At 38.0% G+C, this 26,523-nt stretch overlaps 1 protein-coding gene and 1 pseudogene across 1 annotated transcript in view; one reads left to right on the top strand and one right to left on the bottom strand.

The window, feature by feature from the left end:
- Positions 1-26,523, bottom strand: part of MACO1 (macoilin 1) — a 51,929-nt gene that overhangs the window by 9,756 nt on the left and 15,650 nt on the right. The window contains exons 4-8 of the mRNA XM_011358039.2: positions 23,114-23,237; positions 21,449-21,627; positions 19,701-20,202; positions 2,716-2,874; positions 1,223-1,405 (exon numbers count right to left, since the gene is read on the bottom strand). Coding sequence (XP_011356341.1) covers positions 1,223-1,405; positions 2,716-2,874; positions 19,701-20,202; positions 21,449-21,627; positions 23,114-23,237 — 1,147 coding nt within the window. The remainder of the gene's footprint in view (positions 1-1,222; positions 1,406-2,715; positions 2,875-19,700; positions 20,203-21,448; positions 21,628-23,113; positions 23,238-26,523) is intronic.
- On the top strand, positions 9,818-9,936 carry LOC111738316 (annotated as a pseudogene).

Raw genomic sequence — 26,523 nt, 5'->3', positions numbered from 1 at the left:
GCTTCAGTGGATATTTTAAAAACAGGTAGGTGCTGGATGAATTAAGGGCAGCACAAGCCACACTAGATAATTATTCAGGAAAATTTCCTGCTTTAGAAATGCTTAGAAATCTTTAAACAAATACGCAAACAAACAAACAAAAAAAAACCCACATTAGGTTAGGAGTAGGGTTAGACAGACTAGTAAAGGGTCTTGTGAGTCTGTATAAATGCCTATGGGCCCAGTGAGCTCAGCCATCTGCAGGACAGAGTCTGCTGGGGGAAGGCAGAATCTCACAGGAAAGAAGAGCTCTCACCTGCTGTTACTTCCTAAAAGGTAAAATGATGATTGAGCAATTATTCTGCAAATGCCAGAACCCCAAAGAAGGCTATTAACACACCAAAAAGCAAAATTACAGCACATAGATACAATTTGGATAGAAACTTAAAGTGAAATAAATAATAATAATTTACCCTCACTCTGCATCAGTAAACCCACAACTGATCCCCACCATGGAGATGGACTTCACTAGTCAAGAAAACAAAGAAGAAAGAAAAAGTGATAAAGTGAAGTAGAAGCCAAAAAACAAACAAAAAGGCTCTTAATCATCTCTCCTTGCTGGGATTCGGATGGCAGTTCCATATCGGGTTTTAGAACGCTTGCATACTTTTCAATAGTATAGAAAGCAGTCCCTAATTCTCATCACTACACAATTCAATGATGTTTCATTTTTTCCATCTTTTCCAGCTCATCTGACAATTTGCTGCTATCCGACACAGACATGAGCAGTTGGTACGCAGTTCTTGGGGGAACCAAGATTTTATCTTTCTTCCATTTTAAGATAAAAACTCCAGAAACACACACCTAAGAGTAGGGTGTAATGACAGTCTATAAAAGGAACAAAATTCCAGACTGGTTCTTTCAAAACATTTAGTAATTATCAGACTTAAAGAAAGTGACTGGAAACTCTCTTTTATGAGCAGCACTTTGCCTCCAGGTGTGGGAGGCATGGTGATTCCCTCATCCCACTTTACGGATGAGGTCACCGAGGGATGAAGCTGTCACAAGAGAGCACAAGCTTGCACAGATAGAATTTAAATCAGCCAATAAAACCATACTTAAAAGCAATCCATCCGTGCATGACTGTTTATTTCCAATCCTTCCCAAGACATCAAATTCCCATGGCTGTCCTGGCACAAGGAAAGCCAAGCGTGGATTAAGCACTCAGGTGACATGGACATACCTAGACGCAGCAGCAAATGCAACAGCCCGGGCAGCAGTAGCTTCTTCTAATTTCTTCCTTTTCTTCTCTTCCATTAACTGCTTTTCTACAAAACTTCGGGCTTCCTGCTCAGCTTTCAGCTTTTTCTCCAACTGGCTGATATTCTGCTTGTCTTTTTGCTTCATTTGCACAGCATTATGTAACCTATATGGAAATGATTGTCATACAGTTGTACAATTACAAACGCCCACTATATGCCCTGGAAAAACATGGCTCCTCTTTATCATTTTAAGGCCAAAGTAAATAGGTTTAATAGCAAACTGTAAATGTCAACTCCTAGAGCACCCAGGGAAAACACATTGTCATTATTGTTTAACGATTCCTAAATACTAACAAACAAGAAGCCGTACGAGATACAGAATCAGACCTAGCCTCAGCTCTATCAAGGTAAGTGATTTACAGAAGGTAATTCAGGAAACAGGATTTCTATCAGAGGGAAAGATAACCGTAGAACGAATTCAGGTGCCCCAAAGCACCCTGAAAGAACTTCAGTCTGACCAAGGAACAGCTGATGGAACCAGCCCGACTGAAACAAAGGTAAAGGGTAGGAGCGGGGAGGTCTTTTTTTGCCTGAATATAATCCCACTGCAGCCTTTACTTTACAGCTGTGAGATGTTTTTTCAGAGTATCCCAAAATAGATCTTATAGTTAGAGTCACAGGATGCTTAATTTCAGATAGAAATTTCAGCCATATTTCCTTCCCTGCCTACCACCACCCCTGGCTTTACATATTGATGTGAGTTTATCTCAGTGTATCAATAAAGGTGAAATGTCCTCTATGTATCAATGCTAGAGCCATCACATGTTTAGATTAGAAGCAATGCTAATTATTTATTTGCTATAATGCTTTAGATTTTGAGTTACATTCCTTAAAAATATTGAAGGACACCACTTTCAACGGGGCAAGCCCAGAAAGCACAGAACCTATAATAGTAATCACTACCGCAGACACATATTGCTTAGAGGTTTAAAAAAAGGACAGACCCACATTGAGTGAAGAAGTAATTCCAGAATGAATTAATGGAAAGTATAAAAAAATTCGCACAAAAGAGCTGGTTTTTTGCTTGCCTCTTCAAATATAATCAAAGTTGAATGTAATTATATAGTTTTGGAAATCAAAGTAAATAGTCTAATCCTCTGGAAACTTTCACTCAAAGAAGCAAGCACTTCAAACTGTGGCAGAAATACTTCGTCAATTTTATTTATATTACCACAAAAGCCCCGTAACTATTTTAAACTACGAGAAGAAGTAATTCAATGAGAGAAGGTAAAATAGTAACATTAATAAATTGTTTTTCTGAAGTGAAATAAGTCTTTGTAGATTTTATAACACGTTGACTCTCAGGTACTCTAGGTAGGTCCCTTTGTCATCGTGAGTCTTGTGCTTCAATCCCTGGAAACAGAAGGAACAGTGAGGCCACCTGGCTCGCCAAAGGCCTGAAAGGTACACGTACTTGTTCTGCAGCAGCTCATTCTCCTGCCGGAGCTGGCCCATCTCTGAGCGGATCCCTCGCTCGGTGCTCGAGAGGGAGCTGATCTGACTGCGGAGCTCTTGTTCCACTTGCCTGCTGGCCTGCAGGTCAGCCTTTAACTTTTTAATGTCTTGTTCCAGCCTAGAAGGAGAAAGGCAGCATTTTCATCACAGAGAGGGCACCCACAGGGCTCTGTGGGAGACCCCAGCTGACCTCTTGGACTGCTGGGTGGATGGTGGGGGACCCCTCCTGCCATCACGACTCCTGTCTGCAATTGGCTCTTTTTTGAGTCCTTCCGCCTGGGTCCCCACCTCTTTCCACCAGAGGGTAGGTGACCTTTGATTTTCCCCAAATGTTCGCGAACGCTGACAGGTAAGGATGGTACTTGTGAGCATATGAGCTGCTAATAAAAGAGGAGCGGAAGGCAGAGACAGGGTGGCTGAAGGGTAAGGTCCCTCCTGACTGATGAATTTCCTGTACCAGGGAGAAACGTCAATGACCACCTAGCTCAGGACCAACCTGCTTTGAGATACTCCGATAGATCAGAATCTACTGAGATTCCCTCCCAGCACAGGCCCAGAAGAAAACAGTGTCTGAGACAACCTGCTGAAATTGCTAGCATCCCTGCTAAAGCATGTTCACACTTCTGGGGACTGTGACACAAGAGCTCATTAGACTCAACAACAATTAAAAAAGAAAACAAAGGACAAATCACATGCTCTAAGAATCACAAGAAAACTCCATCTGTGAACTGAAGCTACTTTTTCAATTCCTTATTCCCGTTCCATCTATTTTCTTTAATACAGTAAAAGTTTCATTTTAAATGATATGTATTGTGGAACTATTATATGCACATGCATGACTGAAAAAGGCCAACAAAAAGTATAAAATTAAGCCCCTTTCTTTATGAGAGGACTTTACAATTTCACTAAAGGCCAACAGACATTTAAAATGATTAAACAGTAACACAAGGAAGGCCATGGTGAAATATAGGCTAGAAGGAATAATAACTAATATTTCATGAGAACTTATGTACCAGGCACTGTTCTGTAGGCTTTAATAGTATGAACTCATTCAATCTGCACAACTTATGGCTAAGTGAAATAATTACTCCCATTTTTATAGATGACAAAATCTAGACTCAGGAGAAGTTCTGGCCCAGCGTCAGGTCACCCAGGCGGTCTAGCTCCAGAGTGCGCGCTTCGCCAGGAGGCTGAACTTTAGCTAATCCTCCATAGCATCATGGTATGGGTAGAAGTGCCACATGAGTTCCCAGGAGAGAAGATGGGAACTGAGTTGGGCCTCAACGGTTGGGCAGATTTGGTGAAACAGAAGGGGAGAAAGGGGTGTTCTAAGGGGGAAAACATGTTCAAACAATCAAAGACAGGGAACAGCTGTAGATATCTGAGGGACAGAGCAATCAGTCTGGCCTCTGAGGAAGGTTTATGCTCTGGGAACAGAGTGAGAAAGCACAGGATGGTTTGGTGGATGGGGCTGTGGAGACTGGCACTGGAGGTCAGGCTAAGTAAGGATGGCTGCCATGTAGACTCAGAAGACATATTTTCCTACAAAATTACAGGAAGGCAAAAATCAGTTTGCTCTGATGAGACTCTTGTACACATTTCACTAATACAACATGCCAACGGAACCAGGATTTCTGGAGGGCAATGGTGACCTCTCCTTGGGACTGCCAGCTGCACAGACTAAGCTTTGACAGACGTGTTTTATTACACACGAAGTCCCCAGGGCCCACCAAAGGGCAGCGTTATTTACCTTTAGCCAACTGAAACAATCTCAAAAACAAAAATCATAAAACATCGATGGTCCTCTTCCAGGCACAGTACCCAGTCCCCCTGTCCAGTGACCAGTAGCACCTTGTGTTCCTGAAGCACTGCTGGGTCTCCTGACATAGCTCGCTCCCCAGGGAAGGGTCACAAGTTGACATCACACCACACTTTCCCTATTGCCAGGGTTATTCCAGTTGAATGTCCTCCCGGAACTGCTCTAAACAATTACAGACTGGCATTTATACCACCTCACACCATCCCTCATTCACCCGAAGTAACCCAAAGGCTATTTTCCAAAACAGGTCGATGCTGTCAGGTTAGCTCCATTAAGAAATTTGGCTGAGAAACATGTCAGGTAATTTATCTTTCTTGAGAAGTCGATTTCACAGTTTGAGGACTGCATTTTTAGTAGAAAGGTTAAGTTTTAAGATGAGAACGGGGAATGCTAACATGGTTTAGTAATGGGGTTTAGGATCAGGATTCTAGACTCAGCTCTGGTGCCAACTCTGTGACCCTGGGCAAGGCATGTAACCTTTCTGGACTCAGTTTCCCCATCTGAGGCTAATGATCTCTCAAGTTCGTCCTAGCTTGGTCTAGGATTTCTAGGCCTGACACACTTACTGCTGGCTGCTGATCTGCTTCTTCAGATTAGCAACCTAAGCTGTATCATATACAGAGGCCCAGGAATCAAGTTCCGTATAACCAGATAGATGCCTGAGGCAAAGCATGTGCCACACTGGGAATGAAAGAAAAATTAAATCTGCACAGGCTAGATGTCAATAATTTGAAGTCATTACGTTTTTGCATTCTTAATCGATAAAAGCCAATTTCCTACCATGAATTAAGAATAACAGTATTCTGAATGAAATTTTAGAGCTCCTTGAAAAATGTAAAAACCCAAAGAGTTAATGCAGTTATAAGATCAAAAAGTGTAAAATACCTAGAGTGTAACTTCTGGAGACCACGGAATCACAATACATATACATTTTTATGTAGAACTGAAAATTTTGTTAGACATAGCACAAAATAAAAATTAAAAAAAAATTAAATGATGTAGTTCTAAGGGTATGTTCACTTAGTGAAAATTTCCCAAATTATAAGTTGTACACTTAAGATTTGTGTACTTTTGCTGGATGTGGTATACTTCAATTAAAAGCTTATTTTCAAAAATAAAATATTTTCATAAGACATTGAACTAAAATGCTTCAGGATTTTCATAATGGCTACCATTAATTTTGTAAAACTATGAACTATTATTTTCCAAACACTTGCATCAAACCTGTGAGTTAGAACCAGCTTTCTCCAGTTTAAGAAACATTGATCTACAGACACTACATAATGACATGTAAAATAACTTAAAATGCTAAATGGTAAATTCAAAATAATTTTTAAAATTTATGAGGGTAAAATTTTCATTGTCTATCTACAGAAAGCATTAATTTAACCTTGAATAGTCCCTATATTTTAAATCTTGAGGTAGATAATAAAATGATTTACAATCTCTTACTAGATTTGCTTTTTATTGCAAATGTGATACCCAGTCAATATAAAAAAGCTGCATACAACCGAAAAGTTAAAGAATAAAATTTGTGAGTGATTCATAATCCTCTCATCCAGCCAGAATCATTCACTATTTGCATTTGGATTACTTCTTTTCTGTATGTCTTTTTTCTTTCTCTTTCTTCACACATGTAAATATTTTTAATATTGGTGACAGAGTACCACATAGTTTTACTTATCTTCAGCACCTCCCCACATTAGAAATTTTCACAAAAAAATTAATTTCTGCATAATATTTCATTGTGTGGATATACTATATAATCTTATTTTCTGATATAGCTCAATTTTTGCATATATTCAATAGAAAAATGTATGCATGAGTTTTAAAAGAATTATGTGAATTAGTAAATTGAGCTGAATCAAGCCAGTCAAGTGTCAAGGTCATTTATTAGACAAATAACTACTATTTGTCTTAATGGTATACTTAAACCCTTTGGCACTGAAGGTCAATTAAGTAAAATGCAGATATATAATTTATTGGTATGAAACACCAAGAAGAGTGCTGATTAAATGGTGTTAAGAGGTTAATGCAAAACCTTCGAATGTATTCATGGGATTTTATCGAAATGTCAATAGCTGTAACCTAAATAAGAAGCACGTGGTCAGTTAGAAAATAAGACAGAATAGTTTATAAACCTTAAAACTCATTTCAGTAAATAGGGATCAAAAGAAAGGAGGGAGAAAGTTCATCTATGAGCTCAGACCCCTTTTAGCAGAACTAAATCCTACTCTCTTCCCTACATAATAGACGATTAAGGGGTAAAAGAGAAATTTCCTCTGTAAGAGCTGCAATCTCATTTAAAAAAAAAATTGGGCCAGACAGACCTTAACCAAACTTTGGTAAGGCTTACATAAATGCATTCCCTGCTTCCCAACTCTTGTGACACTAGTTTTCACCCCTGCAAAGACTGCCCAATGGTGTCACCATTTAGGATACAAACAGGGCCCACGGCAAAGGTGGAGTCTGTGTGTCTAATAAATATGTCTATTTGTGCCCGATGAGGGTTCTAAGCAAGGGTTTTAATCAACTCAAAATGTTACCTAGTACGTCCAGGCACTTTTCTTAGCCACTTTACTGATAATTTGAGAAGACAGCACTTAACTTCTAACCTTGTGAAGCTACGTCTGAACTCCAGCAGACTACCTAGCTCACAAGCAAGAGGTGGACCGTCTAGAACAGAACTTTCTCAGGTCTCCAACTCCGACGGCCTGGGCTGACTTCAAAGCAAAATTGCCAAGCTGAGGATCCTTCTTACCCACCCCAAACCTTAACCTTACCTCATCTTCACCTTCACCCCTCCCAACCAAGGTAAGCTACAGTGGAAATGGTTGATAATGATTTAATTATTTGATTTTAATAGAAAAAGATTAACATTTTATTTTAATAAGGGTAATCTCCAAAGGAATGAAGCTCAGACAATAGCCTTTTGAGCAGGCTAAGTAGGAAAACATCTTTAAGCATCTTGAAGTACACCTGGTAGTAAAGCAAAGTTAGGCAGTACTCAAGGGTCCCTTTTTAGCTGAAAGGGGTATTATTGTTTTTAAATATCTGAAAAAGTAGATGTTTCTGTTTAGATGTCTGTAATCCTTATCTTTTGTGAATTACTTGAATTACAGCCCACAGTACTACGACTTCATTGAAAGTTTAAAAGTCTCCAGTGGGTACTGCCAGTACCTTAAAGGCTTTATAAAGCCTGAGGCTTTATGAGGCCTGACTGAGAGCACAGAGGAACTTCAAAGCTTTGAGGCAGTAAATTTCCCTGGGAAGTAAGTCCTACAGAAAAAAAAAAAGAGGGGGCAGCCAGGACTTCACCTAGGGATGACTTGGTTCCCCAAATATTCTATGAGTCACACTCCATACCCACTCCAGAAAACTACCCAAGTGTGTATTTCTGTGGGCTGCTGGCTTGACCCATGAGCCCATCAGAAAGACAGGGAGCCTCAGCTCTGCTGCTTGTCTCTGAACTTTGAAGAACCAGTGACGAAGATGTTGCAGGCCCTGCAAGACAACACGGAACTTACAATTCTGCTTGCTCTGTAAGAAAAGGGGCTTCAGAAGGTCATCTCAAAGTTACACAGCCAAGTGATTAAAAAATGAGTTTTTCTAACAAACCCATCACATAAACCCAAAAGACCCACTCCTTATTTCCAGACATCTTCCGCCTTTAATTATACCACCCCTCTGGGAGGAATAGCTTCCAATTTTCAAATCTTATTTTTCAAGGCCCAGTTAAAAAATAAAAACCAAAAACAAACTAAACACCTCTCCGGAATGAGGCAATGATCTCCAGGCTCAAAGTTCCCTCTACTTCTGAAATCTGAAAGCCCTTACTGTTGGTGCTTCTTGTTTGGCATTAAACCATCGTCCTGCGCAACTTTTTAATTTGTTCTGGTTTTTATTCTTTTCCTGTGTATGTACTTCATTTCTAAAAAAGACTACAAGTTCTTACAGACCAATGGTGCTATAACATGAGAAGCTGGAACTCTATTTCTAAAGTTTCTTCCAATCCTTCCAGACCACGTCGCTAACCCTCACCATGTCCATCTCCTCGGTGCTCAGACAGAACAGGGTCAGTGTTATGACATACGCACCTCTGGGTCTACAGCAGGCCATCAGATTTTTATAGTTTAAATAGTGGCTGAAGGAGACAGGGGCAGATGGGTGTTTGATTATCGAGAAGGCAGGTGCACATGAAAAGAATGAAGAGCAACTGCCCCATCTCAGGAAGTACCTAATTCCATTAGGAAATCCCCTGGTATACATTAATCATACAAGACGAGACTTGTATGATTAATAGGGACCACACAGCTGTCTATGTAGAAAGCTGAGCTCATAAATCACAAAGCTCTGTCCCCACAAAAAACACTGTTTACCCTCTCCACCAGCTTCTCCCCCTTCCCCCTTTCCAGCTCATTCACACCGATGAGAGCATGGGTCATTCACATAAAAACATGACGGTATCTCATCACTGATTTGAAGCCGCTCCAGTATAGACTATAAACCACAGCTTTGGAAATAGTGAAATGAAGCTGCCTCAGGTCTTACTGTGTGGTTACTACAATTGCTTACCAGGCACAATTCTCCTAAAATAAGCAACAGCCTGATGACCTGATTACTATGTGAAAGCATATTACAAAGTACCTTATATCTCTGGCTCCCTACTCTGTCAAACACAAAAGGCAAACATTCATTTTCATTGAGGAATGCAAAGAAATGCAGAAAAAAAATTCTAGAGGCTTGCATACAACTAATCATTTAGGGAAATGTAGAACTGACTTCTTGAAGCCCTTCACAAATAAAGCTATGAGTGCCACAAACCAGTATTTTTAATAAAGGTCTTAAAGGATGTTGTCAGATTTGAAAGTTGGTATCAAAAATCTTGAAAATGTTCCTATCTGTTGATGCAGCATCCCACTCCCAGATATTTATTCAGAGGACTGGTGATACACACTAAGATTTATGTAAAAGTATTTGTTGAAGCATGATTTATAAGAAAAAAATCAGAAACATTTAAATATACAATAGAAGACTGGCTAAATAAATTATATATTTATGTGTCTGACTGACATGCGACCATTAAAAAATCACTGAGGAAGAATATTCAATGACTAGGGAGAATGCTCATGATAAAGTCATAAAACATTATACATAGTATGAACTCTGTTTTGTAAAAAAATATGTATGTGTGCAAGAGAGAAAGAACTAAGAGGCTATATATTAAGATAGTAGCTATCTTGTCTATGGCCATGCCACCCTGGACGTGCCCAATCTCATCTGATCTCAGAAGCTAAGCAGAGTCGGGCCTGGTTAGTACTTGGATGGGAGACCACCTAGGAAGACCAGGTGCTGTAGGCATTAAAAAAAAAAAAAAAAAAAGAGTAGCTATCTCTTCTTAATCCTCAAAGCTGGATATAATCAACATAAAAAACTTATTTTTTAAATTTTAATTATTATTTTGTAACTGAGAGAAAAAATTTTTTAAAAAAGGAAGCTGTTAATCTGCTTTCCATGGCTTTTCAATGTTCACTGTTGCTCTGAGAATTTGCCCACATCACAGATCAGTTTCAGAAGTACCTGAAGGCCTCAGGGAAAATCCAACTCCTGCTTTACAAACTTTTTAGGTCATTCCAAAAAAAGAGGAACTTAGCTTTCTGAAGCAGACAATACTTTGGTTCCTAAATCTATATCCACTACTTCCCATTCACCAGTTCCTATTCAAAACAATAGTTTTTCTCAATTTAGATTCTACAGCTACAGTTAGTTCACTGCCCTGCTCTGGGTCCCTTAGGAAAGAGGAGAGCACGCACTGCTCTGACATGAGCTTGAGGTTATATACATGCTACAAGGGATGGTGCTGGGAGGTCCAGATTCTAAACCAGCTCCCCTGTGAAGTCTGAACGAACAGGGTCCATGTCCCAGGTTTTGGTGTATTTTATGCTATAAATCAAAGAAAAACATCTCAGCATGGAAGAAGTCACTGGTCCCAGGTACAGGAGACCTAAGCAGTTCTCTGCACCATACTGTTTGACCCAAACTACCCTTCTTATCACAAGGCTGTCCCCTCTCCTTCTAAGAGGTCTAAAAGCCCCATGTCAGGAGGAGGATTCAACAACAAAGAGGGTGGCCTTTGACTGGGGGTGGGGCGCTGTCAACGGGTACATGTTTTCCAGGAACACAAGAAACTGAAGGAGAGAAGGGGAAAAAGTCCCATTAATACACAGCAGATTAGTTCACAGTATTTACTAGAACATTCCCTAATAGAATAGTCCTTCCTATAGAAATCAAATTTTGATCAGTGGGATCAGAGGGAACAAAATATAAGGATAACAGGAAAGGTCAGGCGCAGAGATGGCAAACTGCTGATCCATAAATATGTTTTGTTTGACCCTCCCCAACATGATGTAAAAAAAAAAAAAATGTTTTTTAACTCGGAGATTGCACATAAAGATGTCTCATTCTGGCATCTTTTCAAAGTATCAGAAGATTTAGCAACCCTGGGCCTTGCAATCCCCCACGGCCACAACTGGCTGTCCCGTTTGGAAGGGTACGTGCTCCCAAACTCCCGGGTGCTCGGTGCGGCACTGAATACAAACGATGCCACCCCGGCCTGCCCCCTCACGCCTGTGCCCTGTCATGCTCCAGAAGGTGTCTGAGTCTGCAACGCCGGCTCTAGAGCCAGGGAGAGCATAAGGGCAATGGTCCTTTCACTATTCTGTCTTTCTGTTTTAAATCTGGTACAGCACTCTCCCAAGAAACGTGAAATGTACCTCATGAGAAAGAAGAGTTGTCATTTTTCCCATAAAAAAGAAACTCAAACGCGTTTTAATCCTGAGAGTCCCAGCTGGCTAGAAAAAAGGTCTAAGAGATCCCCGAGAGATCTGCACAAACTGAAGTATACGCACTGGCTGTCAAAGTATTCAAACAGCCAGTTTCTAAATGACAGCGTGAGTAACATTTAAAGAATACAGTTCCTTTTCCTTGGAGTACCTCCCCTTCAGGGAATCTACCCCTAATCCCCTTAGCTGGAAATCTCAATTCATTATGTGCCAGTGGGGGTCCTGACTCAGAATGTAACGCAGTTTTCTAGTTCCTTCTGAATTCTAGGGAGGAAACTTTCCAACTGTCTAACTAGAAATCCCTGTTTTGTTAGAATAAACTCTCAGTGCACAAATAAAAATGTTTCTAATAAGGACTCCGCCCTCCAAATAATTTATGGGTTATTTTATAATTTATTTCCATTCAACATAATTATCTTCTTTGCTCACCTGGATATGGACTCATTAGGGAAATTGCTGGCTTAAATTCATTAATGCCTAGTTTCTAAAGTGCTAGAAGGGTTTCAAGTCACAAAACAGCTTGTTTAAGCATAAAATTATCATGCTTCTATTACTGCATTTATACCCCAGATTATAGTTTTAAATCACTGCAATGGTTAAAATAAACTCAAATTATGTTGTGGATTAATGTAATCAGAGCTAACCAAGTAAAATTTATAGGTACCTTAAATATTATAAGCAAGGCAGAAAATGAAAATAAATCAGGTCTGAGAACATATATCTGCTTAGAGGCAATGCTAGACAAACATAAACCAAACATGTTTCCAGAGAGAAAACAAACACACTAAACTTACTAAATAGAAATATTTCTTATTTCTTCCACTTAGCAATTTCCAAATAATTTAGTAGCAGATATAGCCAACATATTTAATCCAGTTAGAATCTCTAGTATTCAGTTTTCATAATCTTCATTCTAAAATGTCATACGTTTTTACTAAAATTTACCTCTCAGCTAGAAATGTTTCTGTTACAAATAAACTCTTACCTGTAGAAGCAGAAAGGCCCGCTTTGGTAGCCAGCATTCACTGGGGAGGGTGTCAAGCTAGTCTTTTTAGCTGCCATAGGTTGTCAGCACTGCGTGTGCAGATGGCACACGAGGGAAAGCAGCCAGGGTAAAGGCCCGACCCCAAAATCACTGTCTCCCAAGGTCAGATTTTCTTGTGCAAACAATTCCTAACACACAGCAAAACGTATTCAAGCGCAAAAGAGAACTAAAGAGAATGTTCTATTCTCTAGCACCAGAGATGATACATAAGCAGTCAACACATGTTCTAACCTGGGGGATTTCCTTGGAGTAAAGGTTGGAATAGAAACACAGGATCCGAGATCTCTCCAGCTACTACAATACCACAAAGACAAAGAGGATGGCCAGGGCTGGGGGCGGGCAAGATGAGCAAGATCTAGGAAAGATGAGCAAGACCAGGCAACCTGGGATTCCCTCCCAGTTCCTGGTTGAGATGTGGCTTGTGCCTAGATTCCTTGGCCCTGAAGCACAACCAACCCATCACGGCCAGAGCAAATGGCGTTTCCAACAGCAGTCCCTCAGAGTTTTCTCCCCTTGTCCCTTGTAACTTCCAGGAATTCTTGAACCTCCTGCACATCCTTGGGAAAAAGTCCTGACCGAGTACTGAATTTAAAAACTTCCTGGAACATACCAAGGGAAGGGAAGTAGAGTGAAAAGTCTATTTTTTAGAAATAAAATCAACAACCACCTACCCAAAAACGCATAGTCTGACACTGGATGTCTGGCCCTTGGCCTAGTCTAATGTAATATTTAGGTTTTCTAACTTCAAAAGCCTTTGAGCTACACTACAACTCAACTTTGAGTTGCACTTTCGTGCAATGAAGTTACTAAGGCCCATCTCCCTTTCTAATATTTTCCATGTGCAAAAGTAATAGTCGTTCAACGAGTATTATTTGACTATCTTCTCTGTGCCAAGCACTGTGCACTGTGTGGCAGACAGGAGAAAAGGAGGTCCTTGCCCTCGCAAAGTTACATTCTGTTATGGGTATAAGAAGCCCATGTAAAAATTCAAAACTATATAGAAATAGACAAAGCAGAAAGTAAACATCCCATTTAATCCAATACAAATGACTGGTATATACTATTTGAAATAACTTTCCGTATACATGAAAACAATACCCACCCTATATTGTAATGGGTTCATACTATATAATGTCTTGCTACTTCCTCTCCTTTAATAATCAATCTTGGGAGTCTTTTCATTACTTTCTTTTAAAATAGTTTTCTAACTTTCAAGAGAATCCTTTGTAACCCTTCCCACTTAAACTACTGTAGGAAGCTTCAGGGCCTTGGGGGAGGCCTGGAATGGTCTATAAAAGGCCGCCTCCCCCTGGGGTACCAGGAAACCTCACAGGCTTTTACCTCCTGAAATGACTGCTGGGTCTTGTTTCTTCCCCACAGTCAGGTTTCAGAGCCTTGGGTTCTATTCCTGCTTTGTGCCTACAATCTTGGGCTCCATGCTTCGAATCCTCTTCTCCAATTTAACTTGGAACCAGGGAGTTCCTTGCCTCTCCCTGCCCTGGAGCTAGGAGCCTCTCCCTGCCCTGGAGCTAGGAGCCAGCCCCACTCACTCCTAACCCCCATTCAGTAAGATCCAGGTCAGAATGCAGACAGCTCCCTACAAGGGAAAGGAAAGATGGACAGTTGTAGGAAGACCTGGTGTCTCTTTGTTCTTTTGGTAAGTAGCATTAGCCCTCAATTTTCCTTGTTGCTTTGAAACGCTTCCCTAAGTTGACAAAATATGGGCTTCTTACATTCTCTTCACTTTGCTCTTTTTCAGTTATTCACACCAAATCATACTAAATGCACTAATTATTAAAAATCAGTATCTAAAAGTTGACCCTTTCTTTTCAATGGATGTATAATTTTTGATTGTGTGTAAACAAACATCTTAAAATGTGGGGAAATGAAAAACAGGAACTACTGTAAACTGTCAACAGCAAGACCACACTAAGGAGCCTTATATAAGTCAGAGGTTATACAACAATCTCAAATGCTGGACTATGGAAGATAAGATTAAATTCAGAAGTACAAAAAGACCGAACTGCTGCTAGTCAGACTGCATTTGGGCAACCTGTGCCACCAACAAGTTCAATCAAAAGGGAAAGCTGGCTGTTTTTAGCTTTTGCTATCTTCATCCCCCTTTCTAAGAGAAACCTAAATCATAAAACTTAAATACAAGGTTTATATGGGCTAGAAAGTGGAATGAAGAGCAATGACATTTTGTTTACCCACTAGCTTAAACTAGCATCACAAATATTCCTATCACGGCCTGCTAAAATACAATACTAATCAATACACTCTTTGATGGACAAGAACATTACACAGCCTATTTATAAAGTATGTTGGCTTCAACCTATATGCTCCAAAATATTTTTCTAAGACTCAGATCTGGTAATGTAAGTTAGTTTCTTCGTATAAGTGAATGAGTTAAAATTTCTTCAAGTGCTTCTCTATCCCTTCTCTCCCCACCCTTCCCTCCCAAAGCAGGGCTACCACTTGCTTAGAGATTATAGGAAAAGTCCTGATAAATGTTTTCTCTCCCCACCCCCATCCTGCAAGATATACCTGAAATAACCAAGTGAGTTGAGAGGACTAGAAGAGTGAGTAGTCAATATATTCCTTTCCCCAGATTTCCATTTTCTTGAGAAGAAAAGGCTCTCTTCCATTCCATTGCTTCCAACTTTACCAGCTGTGACCACAACCCAGGCCCCCAAGCCTTCCAAACAGTCAGTAGTGGCCTCTCCTCAAGATAAGTTGATGGTTATATCCCTGGTCTTAAGTCTTTCAGTTTGGGGCTACGTCAAGCTAAGCCTATCCCAGAAGTATCTCTAAAGAGCAAATTCCAAGCTGGGTGGCTCTAGGCTGTCTGGACTAGACTAACTTCTGAGCTAGACTAACCAGAGTTAAATTCTCAGAGACAAGTGGATGGCCCCCTTCTCTTCAGATGTAAGTATGCCCTTGTGTTTTTGGCAAGAGCAAGAATTTTAAAAACATTTAGAACAGCACCTCTCTAGAAGAAAGGAAAATAAATGAATTCTGAAATTCTAAGGATTTCTTCTGCAAATTTTAGCCACTGGAACACAAAATCTAGCTCTGTGGAGCCAATCCTTGAGCTAACTTTAGCTGTATGTGCATTTAACACAAAAACACAAAAACAAAAATGTGAAGCAGAAAACTAAAGCACATTGATAAACTTTTTAAAGCAGCATGGTATGACAGAAAAGAAACTTTAGTTCTGGTCCTGGCACTGACACTCTAGCTGGGTCACTTGGACTAGCCATTTAATCTTCTAGGGCTTGTTTATTTCACAGATAAAAGCACACGGTTGAGGAGGCTGGTCTAGATGTCTCTTAGATTTCTTGCAGTTCCAAAAAAACCACAAACCATCATTCTAAATTCTACAGTTTTGTTAAATGCATTTCTACTAGGCAAACTGGATACTTTTCCTTTACGGCTCTTCACATCAGACATTAGTCAACTATGTTAAAGTTGACATCTCATTAAGAATAAGCACTAAAAAAAAAAAAAAAGATGAATCTTCTGTCTTGGGTACAAAAAAAAAAAAAAGGAATGGAAATAACCAAGAAAAGGCTTCTGTTTCAACATTTCTACAAAATATGGATCACTTTACATTTTACACTCCAAAAATTTTTAATTCTCTCCCTTAACCAGGAAAACAAAAACAAGTAACCATTACTAGGGAGAAACCCCACAGACTCAGGCTGTATTTTAGAGGGAACTCTGTGACACATGCAAACAAAACTGCTGGCTTTCCTGCCTGCACGCCCAGAAACTGCAGGAAGGAGGCTCAGGCGTCGCACACTGACCTGCTGGATTTAGAATGCCTGCTGAATGATCACACAGACCTGCCATGGAATATTCCACATCAAGTGAAAATGAGGGTAAGGCTAAGTTGGGAAAATCATTTCAATATAATTTAAATGAAAAAAGCAGAACACAAAAACTACACAAACGCTATGGCCACAATTTTATAATTTTAGTTGATGAAAATAGAACAAAATTTTAATAGTAATTTTAGTCATAGTGGTGAGACTATTTTCCTCCTTTCTCTACCTAAATTTTCTATCATTTGTTCACCCTTAAAATATTTTTTAAATGGCCACTGAAGAAAAAATTTAAGCAAACCTCATTTTAATTTACATTATTTCCTTCTAACCCATCACCTAGTTAAAAAAAAAACCCAAAAAACCAAAAAACCTAATCTTTCTCACTGCTTTTTCTGTTGTCTAGAATTTTTTTCATGTCAGAATTAAAAATATTTTTGACTACTGACATTGTAAGTCTGTTTCTAACTATCTTGAGTAGAGAATTCAGAAATCAAGCTGGCAGAAATCATATCATTTCATAAGATATATGTTTCTCAAACCAAAACAGGGTTTAGCAAGTTCCCAAACTTTTCCTGGGAGGGGTCCTACAGGCAACACTCATTCCCAAGTTCCCCACCTGCCCCCACATTCTTTAACCTTAATGATCAGCATACTCTTTCTGTAAAGGGCTAAACAGTAAACACCTTTGGCTTTGCAGGCCACACACAGCTCCTCAACTCTGACACTATCACAAAGGCAGCCACAGACACTACGGAAATGAATGAATGTGGCTAGGTTCCAATATAACTTTTTACAAAAAAAAGGCAGTGGGCCAGATTTGGCCTGTGCAGCCGTTTGCCAGCCTGTGATATACAGCACGCTAAAGAACATTCATGGAGCTTGGAGAAGCAGAGAAAAGACCTAAAGGACCGCTTGCTCCTTCACAGAGAAAGGCCATCAAATTTTATTTCGACAGCCACACTGATCTACAAGAATTCTCTTTGAAAGTAGTGTACTAATGAATCCCCCCTCGAAACGTCACTGAATTGGTTCCTCAAATATAGCAGTTCTCAAATATGATATTGAGACAGACGCAGCTGTAGAAATATGTTGCAATTAATTTACTACTAATACAGTAATGACTTTCAAATGATTTAAAAAATAAAATTCTGAAAAGGGTAGTTCAATCTTCTCCCCATAGCCACCCAGGACCTGTACACAAACCCCGGGTGTGTCTGTAGTAGCAGAGGGCTCATGTATAGTGTCAGGCCATTTATGTTCACATCAGAAGGAACCCAAGACCAGTGAGTTCAGCCCTCTCCACCTGAAGAGAACAAACCCACTCTCTAGCTAAAAACTTAAATATGACAGGTTTGGATCAATTACAATCTTATTAATATTTGTCAAAACATACACAAAGTCAAACGAGGAAACTGGAGATGGCCAAGAAGGGCAAGAGGAAGTGTGATAAGGCCTCCTACAGCCAAGCTGGATAATTTGCTCAGATAGATAGTTTTCTTTTTATAAACCTTCATTGTTGTTCATCATAGAAAAATTGTAAAAATCCAGAAAGTGAAAAGAAAAAATAAAGGCCCAATACTACCATGGGGAAAAAACCATTATTATTATTTCGGTTCCTTTCCCTTCAAATACTTTTTCTGTATATTAAACAAAATGTTTTTAATAAAATTGCTTTCTACTTTCTTTAAAAAATGTCATGTCATGAGCACTTCCCTATATTGTTTAATATGGCTCAAAGTATGATTTTGTAAGGTCTGTATTAAAAGTCCATCAAATAGATGAGCCATAACTTATTTAATCCCCATTGTCGAATATTTAAATAATCCTCTTATTTTTTATATTACATTCAAAGTTGAAAATAATCCTATGGAAGCTTCTAAAACTATTTAAATATAATATTTTCTGTTTATGTATTTGACAGCAAGTATTCTTTGAAACACAGTACTACTCTGGGACCCTTCAGATCAGGCATATCACGAGTGACCACAGGAAGAGGCGTGGAGCCCCAGGAGCAGGCATGGGTGCCCTAGACCCACATACTGGAAAACTGGCCATCTGAGTGAGTCTTTGAACTTCTTTACTAAGGCAGGTCAGGCAGGAGAGGCAATCAGCACTCCAACTGGGGCCCAAGTGAGATGGTGTCTCAAGACTGAGCCTTGACTGCTCTCTCTGCAACACCCAGCAGAGGGAAACTGTTTTTACTTGACTGCTATTATTAAAATTGTGCAGGAGAAATGGTATAAAAAAGCTTGTGGCAGATGTTTCATTTATTAACACATAGTAAATTTGTGAGATGTTCCCTTTGATACGGAAAGTCAACTAATTGCTCTTTCTTCCGTAGGCACTTAGAGGAGGGATCTCTGTGGATTGTTTTCTCTGCAGGGCACAAGAGGCAGAATGTCATAACAAACAGTTGCGGATGCCAGCCTGGCATCAGTAAAAGCATGTTCGCTTCCAAAAATGGCTGGTGCTATAAAACCTCAAGGGTTTTTAGCAATAGAACACAAACATATTTCCCTTAATCCAGCTACCAATCAAAAAACAAAAACAAACTAATAATCTAGTTTATGTAATTTATAACTCTGGAAACCTTACCTCCTAGAATAAACTGTCTGCTCTTAAGCAAGCCAAAGGATGAGGAATTTAAGATAACTTGTGGAAGGACGGAGTTCCAATTACTCTCTCTAGTTATAAAAAAAAAAGCTCCAGTTCTGATCCCAGTTTCTAAATTGAAAGATATGATGTAAATGGAGCATGGGTATTTTATAAAATACATAAAATATATAAAATAACAGCAAAATTTTAAGTCTGAGCCAATCAAGGTAATACAATAAGGTTATTCTTTTAATTAAAGATGGGAAAAGGAACATTTCTGATTAAAGTCATTTCTAACTTTGTATTTACCTATAAAATATTTAGAAAGAGATTACTTTTCAAACCCAACTTTCCCAGAGTTATTTGGAGATAATTCACATTTAAGTGGAAAAACAACAACAAGCACAAAGTGGTAAGGACGACTTTTTCCACCACCCCCTTTTGTATCTGGTCTGACAAAGATTTGCATAAACAGGGCACAAACTCTTCTTTTTCTGTCTATGCCACAAGCACTTTGGGGTATGCAAAGAGGAAAGGAGAAAGACTAAAGATATGCTTCTCAATACCGCTGAAAAAATCAAGTTACATGTAAATTTGTCACTGTCACCTCTTACCCAGAACACTGTAAAGAGCTGGAGTCAGTGCTTCAGGACAGTGGCACGGGGTGGCCAACAAACCCATGTGAAACAAACACTAAAATGTCGAATGCCACAGAGTTAATAGTCACAATGTCTGATCATAAACAATGTGCTTTTCAAGACCTAACTCAAGTTTATTGGAAAGTATTGGTAAGGACACAGCAGGCAAACTTACCTCACCAGTGCATCTGGTTTGCTTAGCTGGTTATTAGGAATACAGTTTTCCATTAAGTCCTTGTGAGTACTTGGGCTCTTGCTGGTGCATTTCTGCTTCTTCTCATTTTTACTAGATGAGGAAGGAATGCTTCCATTTGTGGCGCTGTGACTTCGAGGTGAGGAGTTCACAACTCCGCTGGCATTTTTGTAATTTTTTGAAGAAGCAGTGCATGAGTCCTCTTTCAAGAGATTTTCTGTACTTCCCACAAGATCATTATTTAATCTTTTACTATTGATATGGTTTTCCATATACTCAATTTCTTGTATTTTAGAGTCTACAGGTTGTAGAATGTTGTTGTTATTTATTCCAAGGTTGTGTTTTTTGGCATCCTTGTCTTTTTCTTTCCCTTTTTCTCGGTATTCTATCTCTGGCAAAGTTGTGGAGAGTTTTTTGTTGGCTGGGATACCTCCGTTGTGATGTATAAGGATTGAGGAATCCATATCAGGTAATCCTTTGGCTGCTACAATACCAAAAACAAGCCAACAAACAAAAACCCACACTGGAATATTTAGTTGTATAAAAACACAGAATAGACTGATTCAACAAACTGCATTATTTATGCTTAGAAACTTACAACATTAATCTGCAAACTCATTTAGAAGCAGTAACTACACCATATCATGCTAACTTCAAGAAGCAAATCCAAATAAATTTGAGAAGCTAAACTTTTAGAAAATCACCATCATTTATAAACACCAAGCCATTAATGTTTTTGCCTTGAAAATAAGACGAGGATTTTATAATTAAGACATATTTCATTAATCAGTCAAACCAAATTTGTCTATCACTGGGATGAGAGGACACAGGCAAATCATACCCTTAAGAGGCCACATTTTAAAAGGGCTTGGATTAAACAAATTGTTAATAACTTTACTGAAAAGAACAATATTAAATGAAACAAAAGAATAAGTGTGATATTCGGATACGGACATCTATATTTTTTCTTGACTCTAGTGCTGAGGTAATAAGAAGTTTGAATCATTTATTAGGTCATTTGTAAAAAACTTTGTTTCAGGTCTACACATTCCAATTGGTCAAAGTCTACTTGAAGAGATGTTTTTATATCACACGAGAAAATAAGATTTTGGCATATATCAACTAAAAATATGACGCCAAATTTCCAACTCTCAAACCAAAGAAAACTGGTACTGTTGTCAATTCATCTACTGAATTGGTTATATGCTCATTAGAGAGGTCCTATTGGAAAAGGTTCAAGATCCACAATGCATTATATGAACTATTTTAAATGGGACCTATCCATCTTTGCTCTATTCAGAAAAATGTTGACTTATAAAACAATTCAGTTTGCCTACATCTCTATCTTGTTTATACTCTAGTTCTTGGCAATTACAGACTCACACAGTTTTACATACTATTTTGCTACTGAGAATCACTATTAAAAACAAATAAAATATTAAAATACAAAATAAGCTATAAAAATAAAACATATACAAATAATAAAATAAAATAAACATATTTACTTATTTAAAGGCACATCGTCTTCAGACACTAGGTAGAAAATATCATCCATACTCTGTATTTCATGACCAAACAAAGCAATGGCCCTAAAGAGGAACACCGGAAAACAGGAAATCCTTGGTAATATTCCAGAGTCCTAGCAACTTTTCAAAAAAAAAAAAAAAATCTACTGATAGATATAATAATGACTGACCTATTAAGCCAACAGCTTTAGAATAAAGACCTACCTTCTTCAGACTCTTTGTCTGGCTTCTGTAGCATCTGCTGCTCCGGGGGGAGGGCTTGTTGAAGAAGCTGCATGTAAAACTCATTCTCTTTTTGCACTTCCTTTTGCTTCCTTAACCGCATTTTGTAGCTTACATAACTCTTGAAGCCAAAGCCCAAAGTCACCACAGGGTACCCAATACTAGAAAAGATGACAATCCAGCCAGTGATTGCAAGTTAAAAACAAAAAAATACGTGCATCAAGCACATGGGGACATCTATGACTGAAATTAAGATGATGATAGTTGAGCTTTCAGTAAACACATAAATAAATTTGCTGTCTGCTGTGGAAATCAGAGGCACTTGGCATGTAGAACAACCCCCCAGGGAACAGCAAGACTGCTAGAGCTTAAGAGGCTGACCATCTGACTTTGGTATCCTTCAAACTAACTCAAGAAGTTACCACAGTGACAGTTAGATACAGTGGCTAATGTTGTTGATTAACACTGAACTGCCTTGTGCATTAGACCTTGGGCATCTGTATGCTTTTAAGAACTGACAGGGTAGAGATTTTGTAGGTGGTCAAAAGTAAACATAATGTTAAAAAAAATCAAAAGGACATCATTTGATTTTTAATGCTAGAAGACTGGGTCAAATTCAGGTGACTACTTTAATCTTCCTGCTGCCTGAGAGGTACTAATGCCAGCTATTCCTGGAAAATTAGTTATAAATACTCTGTCATGCATAAATTCAAGAATCATTTAAATAAGTATGATATTATCAGTGCCAACATTTGGTTTGTGGCACCAAATTAAACCAGCTGTACATACAACTCAAATTTCTGGGATAAAAAGTTGACATATTTTCATTCAACTCATCAGTCTGTTTTCAAAGTCTCTGAAACACTGTCAAAACACATATTAAACTTCATTAATATTAAAACTTATCAATTATAATTAGTCTAAAAGTGATCTCACTACAAACTTAAGTGACCAGTTTTATTGACTAGGTTTATTTAATTCACTTATTTGTGAAAAAGACTAAAAATATTGGAAACTATTTTTCAGTTGATTCCTGTTTGTTTCCTGACATGAGTATTAGCAAAAGTTGATGTTTTTGAAAGAAACATTCAGTAAGTAGTGATTTCCACAATAGGTATAAATAAGAATCAAGTTCATTAAAAAAAAAGTTTCATGGTTAAGGTTAAATGAATAAAATACCTTAATATTCATTTATATTTTTTAAAAAATAATATTCCTTTAAAAAGTATTAATAATATTCTCTTGCTTTTGTAAATTGGCTAAGGAAATTTTAAGTTCATTTAAGCTTTATGAAATAGCTGTATATTTTATCAAGACTTTTTGGAATCAATATGATTATAATAAAAACAAATAACATTTATCAGACACCTATGTGCTTGGCATTATATATATCACTTCATCTTTCCCAATATACAGGTAAGAGAACTAAGGCTTAGAGAGTGACATGTCCATGGCAACAAAGCTGTTAGGGGACAGAGTCGGGATTCTAATACCTATCTGCCTGAACAAAGACCTCGTTATTCTTTACCATCATGTTATGTTGTCTTCTGGGTTTGTGTAAAATCTCTAAGAAAAATTTAACAATTGAACTTACCACTTACATTAACAAACATTGAATTATAGATTAAGAATATACATAATACTCACCAGTGAGCAGCAAATGGACGGCAAAGGTCTACATGAAAATTTTTGAGATCTTTAAATCTAATTGCTGCTTCAATATAAACAAAGAGTATCCAGAGGGACACTGTTGGCAAACACACTCCCCTTTCTGTGGGAAAGCAGCAGAGAGACAAGCATCAATGATCCATTACCTAATAGAACAGACAGTTGTTTGGGAGACCGGTTCAACTACAGTAACTTTCCTTAAGACTTTCGAGCCAATTATAAAGCGATCTGATCCAAACTGAAAGCTTTTATATGACAAAAGATGCTATAGAATCATAGATATAAAAGATAAACATTCTGGCAGAAAATATTTACGATATATATAAAACAAAGAAGTTATAGTCCTAGCATACAAAGGGCTCCTACAAATCAATACAAAGGCAACTGAATGCAAGTCATAAAAGAAAAAATATAGATAACTAAAAACATACAAAAAGATGTTCAATTTCATACTGATTATAGATCCGAATTTTAAAAATGAGATTCTATATTTTTTTTAAACCTATTACATAGGCAAAAATTTAAAAGATGAGGAATAGTATAGGGAGGGTATGAGAAAAGTTTTAGTCTCATACTTGGCAGTAATATAAACTGGGGCAACCTTTTTAGAAGGCAATGTGGCAATATAATTAAATTTGAAATACTTATACCTTTGACCTAGAAATTCCAATTCCAGAAATCTACCTAAGGAAAATATAAAAGAGCCCCAGGATAAATATATAAGAATATTCACTATATTATTATTATTATTATTTGCAATAGTAAAAACATAGAATTTAAATGTCTATCAACAGGGAACTGCTTAATTTTGGTAAATTATATAATAAAACATGATGCAGTTTTCAAAAGAATGAAGCCTTGTACTAACATGAAATGATATGTAAAAAAATAAGTTCTTAAGAATGAGTTACATCACAAAGAAATGTTTTTGACATTACTGTCCAAAAAAATTTTTTCTTAACTACAAGCCCGTATTCCTTTTGTAATTAAAAACAATTTTCAAGGGAGGAAAAAGCAACTTGCAACAAATAAATAAGATGCAAATGATGGGATAATTTTCATTGGTTTTATAATCAAAATCTGCAGGCTAGGTCTATCTTTGTCAGAACATGACTGAAAATGGGGTATTTTATAAAGATGGACTATACAGGCACAAGGTCCAGTAACTGTGAAAAGAGCGCCTTTGAAACTGTATAAGGCAAACAAGTTACAGAAGAGAGGAGGGAAAAATCAGTGATTGAAGGACTTTTTGCTAAGGATCTTTGGAACGAAACAAAAGAAAAATCGTAGCATCTTAGAAAGATCATTTAGTTCCATTTCCTCATTTTATTGAAGATTAAAGTGAGGCCCAGAGTTTATGCAAATTGGGTCCAAGTTTACAAAGATAATACTGAGTCTACTTCTAAGGAGTACCCAAGTCCCCTTAGACCTCTTCCATAAAGAAGGAAAACACTCTAAGCTCTGTGAAGGCAGCTAATGGCCTCAATTATTCTTACAGGTTTAACATACAGAAAAAAGGGGTATTTTCATACAATGTAGGAAGACACACAGCAACCTTTGGGATAATGCACCTTCAAATTCATTTTAAAATGCGTTTCCAAAAATTTGTATTCTCTACTCCCTTATTAATTTCTAAAGTTATTATAAACATAAGCAGCACATTACAGAATAGAAACATGTGAACAAAATACCTGTTATTTCTAAATTTATCAAATAATAAAACCATGTTGAAAATATTTTTGAAGTGTAATAGTCATACTGTACATACAGTAAGTAGCCTATGAGTAGTTTTTTCCCCTCTTAACATCAAGTTAAAAAAGTTTATGATATAATATTGTCACTCTCTTGTGGCAATATTTAATTTCATCAATCATTCCTAATATTCTTAAGGAAGAATTTTAAATTTTAACAACTGCAAGAGAAATTATTCCCAAGTTATATAAACTGCACTCGTATTTGTTGGGCCCAGTAAGAACACAAAGTTTGTTTTGTTTATTTGAACACTAATCATTCCAAATTAAAACATACTTCACAGCTTAGCTATTCCAACAAATATTTCTGAACCTAGAGCTAAAAAGAGATCAGTATCATTTATGACATTAGCTTCACTGCTGTCCTGAACTCGTCACCCATTGAACTCGTTCCCAATAGGTTCTATTAATAGTCCTATGAGTAGTTTTTTCACAACTACTAAGACATTATTAAAGTAATTTAGGGAATCATTACAGTTCATCAGAGCCAAAGATTATCTGAGCTGGAAATCTCCCTTAAACATTATCTAGATTACTCCATTTTCATATGACAAAGAAGAAACTGAGACCTAGAGAGAGTGACAAGTGTAAACGGCAACTCACTTAAAACTGAAGCCCCAAACAAGGAAATCAAGTAAAAATTGGTATGTAGAAAAATCACTTTAACTAGAGGAAAGAGACTAAGGAACCGTCATGCCAGCTTATAAGTGAAGAAAGATATGACAGAGTGCTAAAGATGGAGAAAACCATGCTCATAGCGAATACTTTAAACAACAGAGTTGAACTGTGTTTTCCACTTGGGCTGGCATCATCCTCTTAGCAGCTCCGAGAGGATGAATATTGCTCCAGAGATCCTTTATTAGCTGGTGCTCCCTCAGGGTCAAGATCCTATAGGCTGCAGCTGGGCCTAAGAATCAAGTTTCAAGTATCTTTGCAGACAAGTGTAACAATCTGAGAGCCATCCTCACAGCCCCATGCATCCTACGTCCAAGTTTTCACAATGGACCTGAGCTGTCAAAACATCTCATTTCACCTTAGTTTGAAATAGAAGAAGTACAGCTCTAAGAAGAAAGGAGTAGATTGTGTAGCTCCACTCAAGTCAGGAAATAGCTGCAACAGTACATTTTGGTTAAGAGAACCACTAAGAACTAGGGAGATCAGAATGGCGACGTACTCAAAATAACATACAAGGAGGAGCTGACAAAACCAGAGGTGTCTTGCCTATAGAAAAGAAAACTTGAGAGGACATGACAGTGTTTTTAACTCTAAAGTAATGTTAATGTGGATGGGACGTTACACTTATTCAGTGTGGCTCTAATGCAGGGGAGTCTAACGTTTGGCCTTGAGGCATGGTCTCTAGGCCTCCTGAAATTTTAAGGAAAAGTTTTGTACATTCCCATATATTTTTGTGGGGAAAGCCTCTTTACAGCCTCTAAGAGATCAGCAAGCCCCCCAAAAGTCAAGAGCTGCTGGGTCAAAAGTGAAAGGAGGAAAATTTGGGCTGTGAGAAAGAACTTTCTATTACAGCTGCCCAAAAGCAACAGTAGTAAGTTCCTCGTCACTGCAGATTTTCAGTCAGAGATTAAGCCACCATGTGCCAGGGATGCTGTGGGGATTCTTGTACCAAATAAGGCTTCA

Source organism: Pteropus vampyrus, unplaced genomic scaffold (assembly GCF_000151845.1).
Source record: "Pteropus vampyrus isolate Shadow unplaced genomic scaffold, Pvam_2.0 Scaffold36, whole genome shotgun sequence".
NCBI lineage: Eukaryota > Metazoa > Chordata > Mammalia > Chiroptera > Pteropodidae > Pteropus > Pteropus vampyrus.
This window is presented reverse-complemented; position numbering and strand designations above follow the sequence as displayed.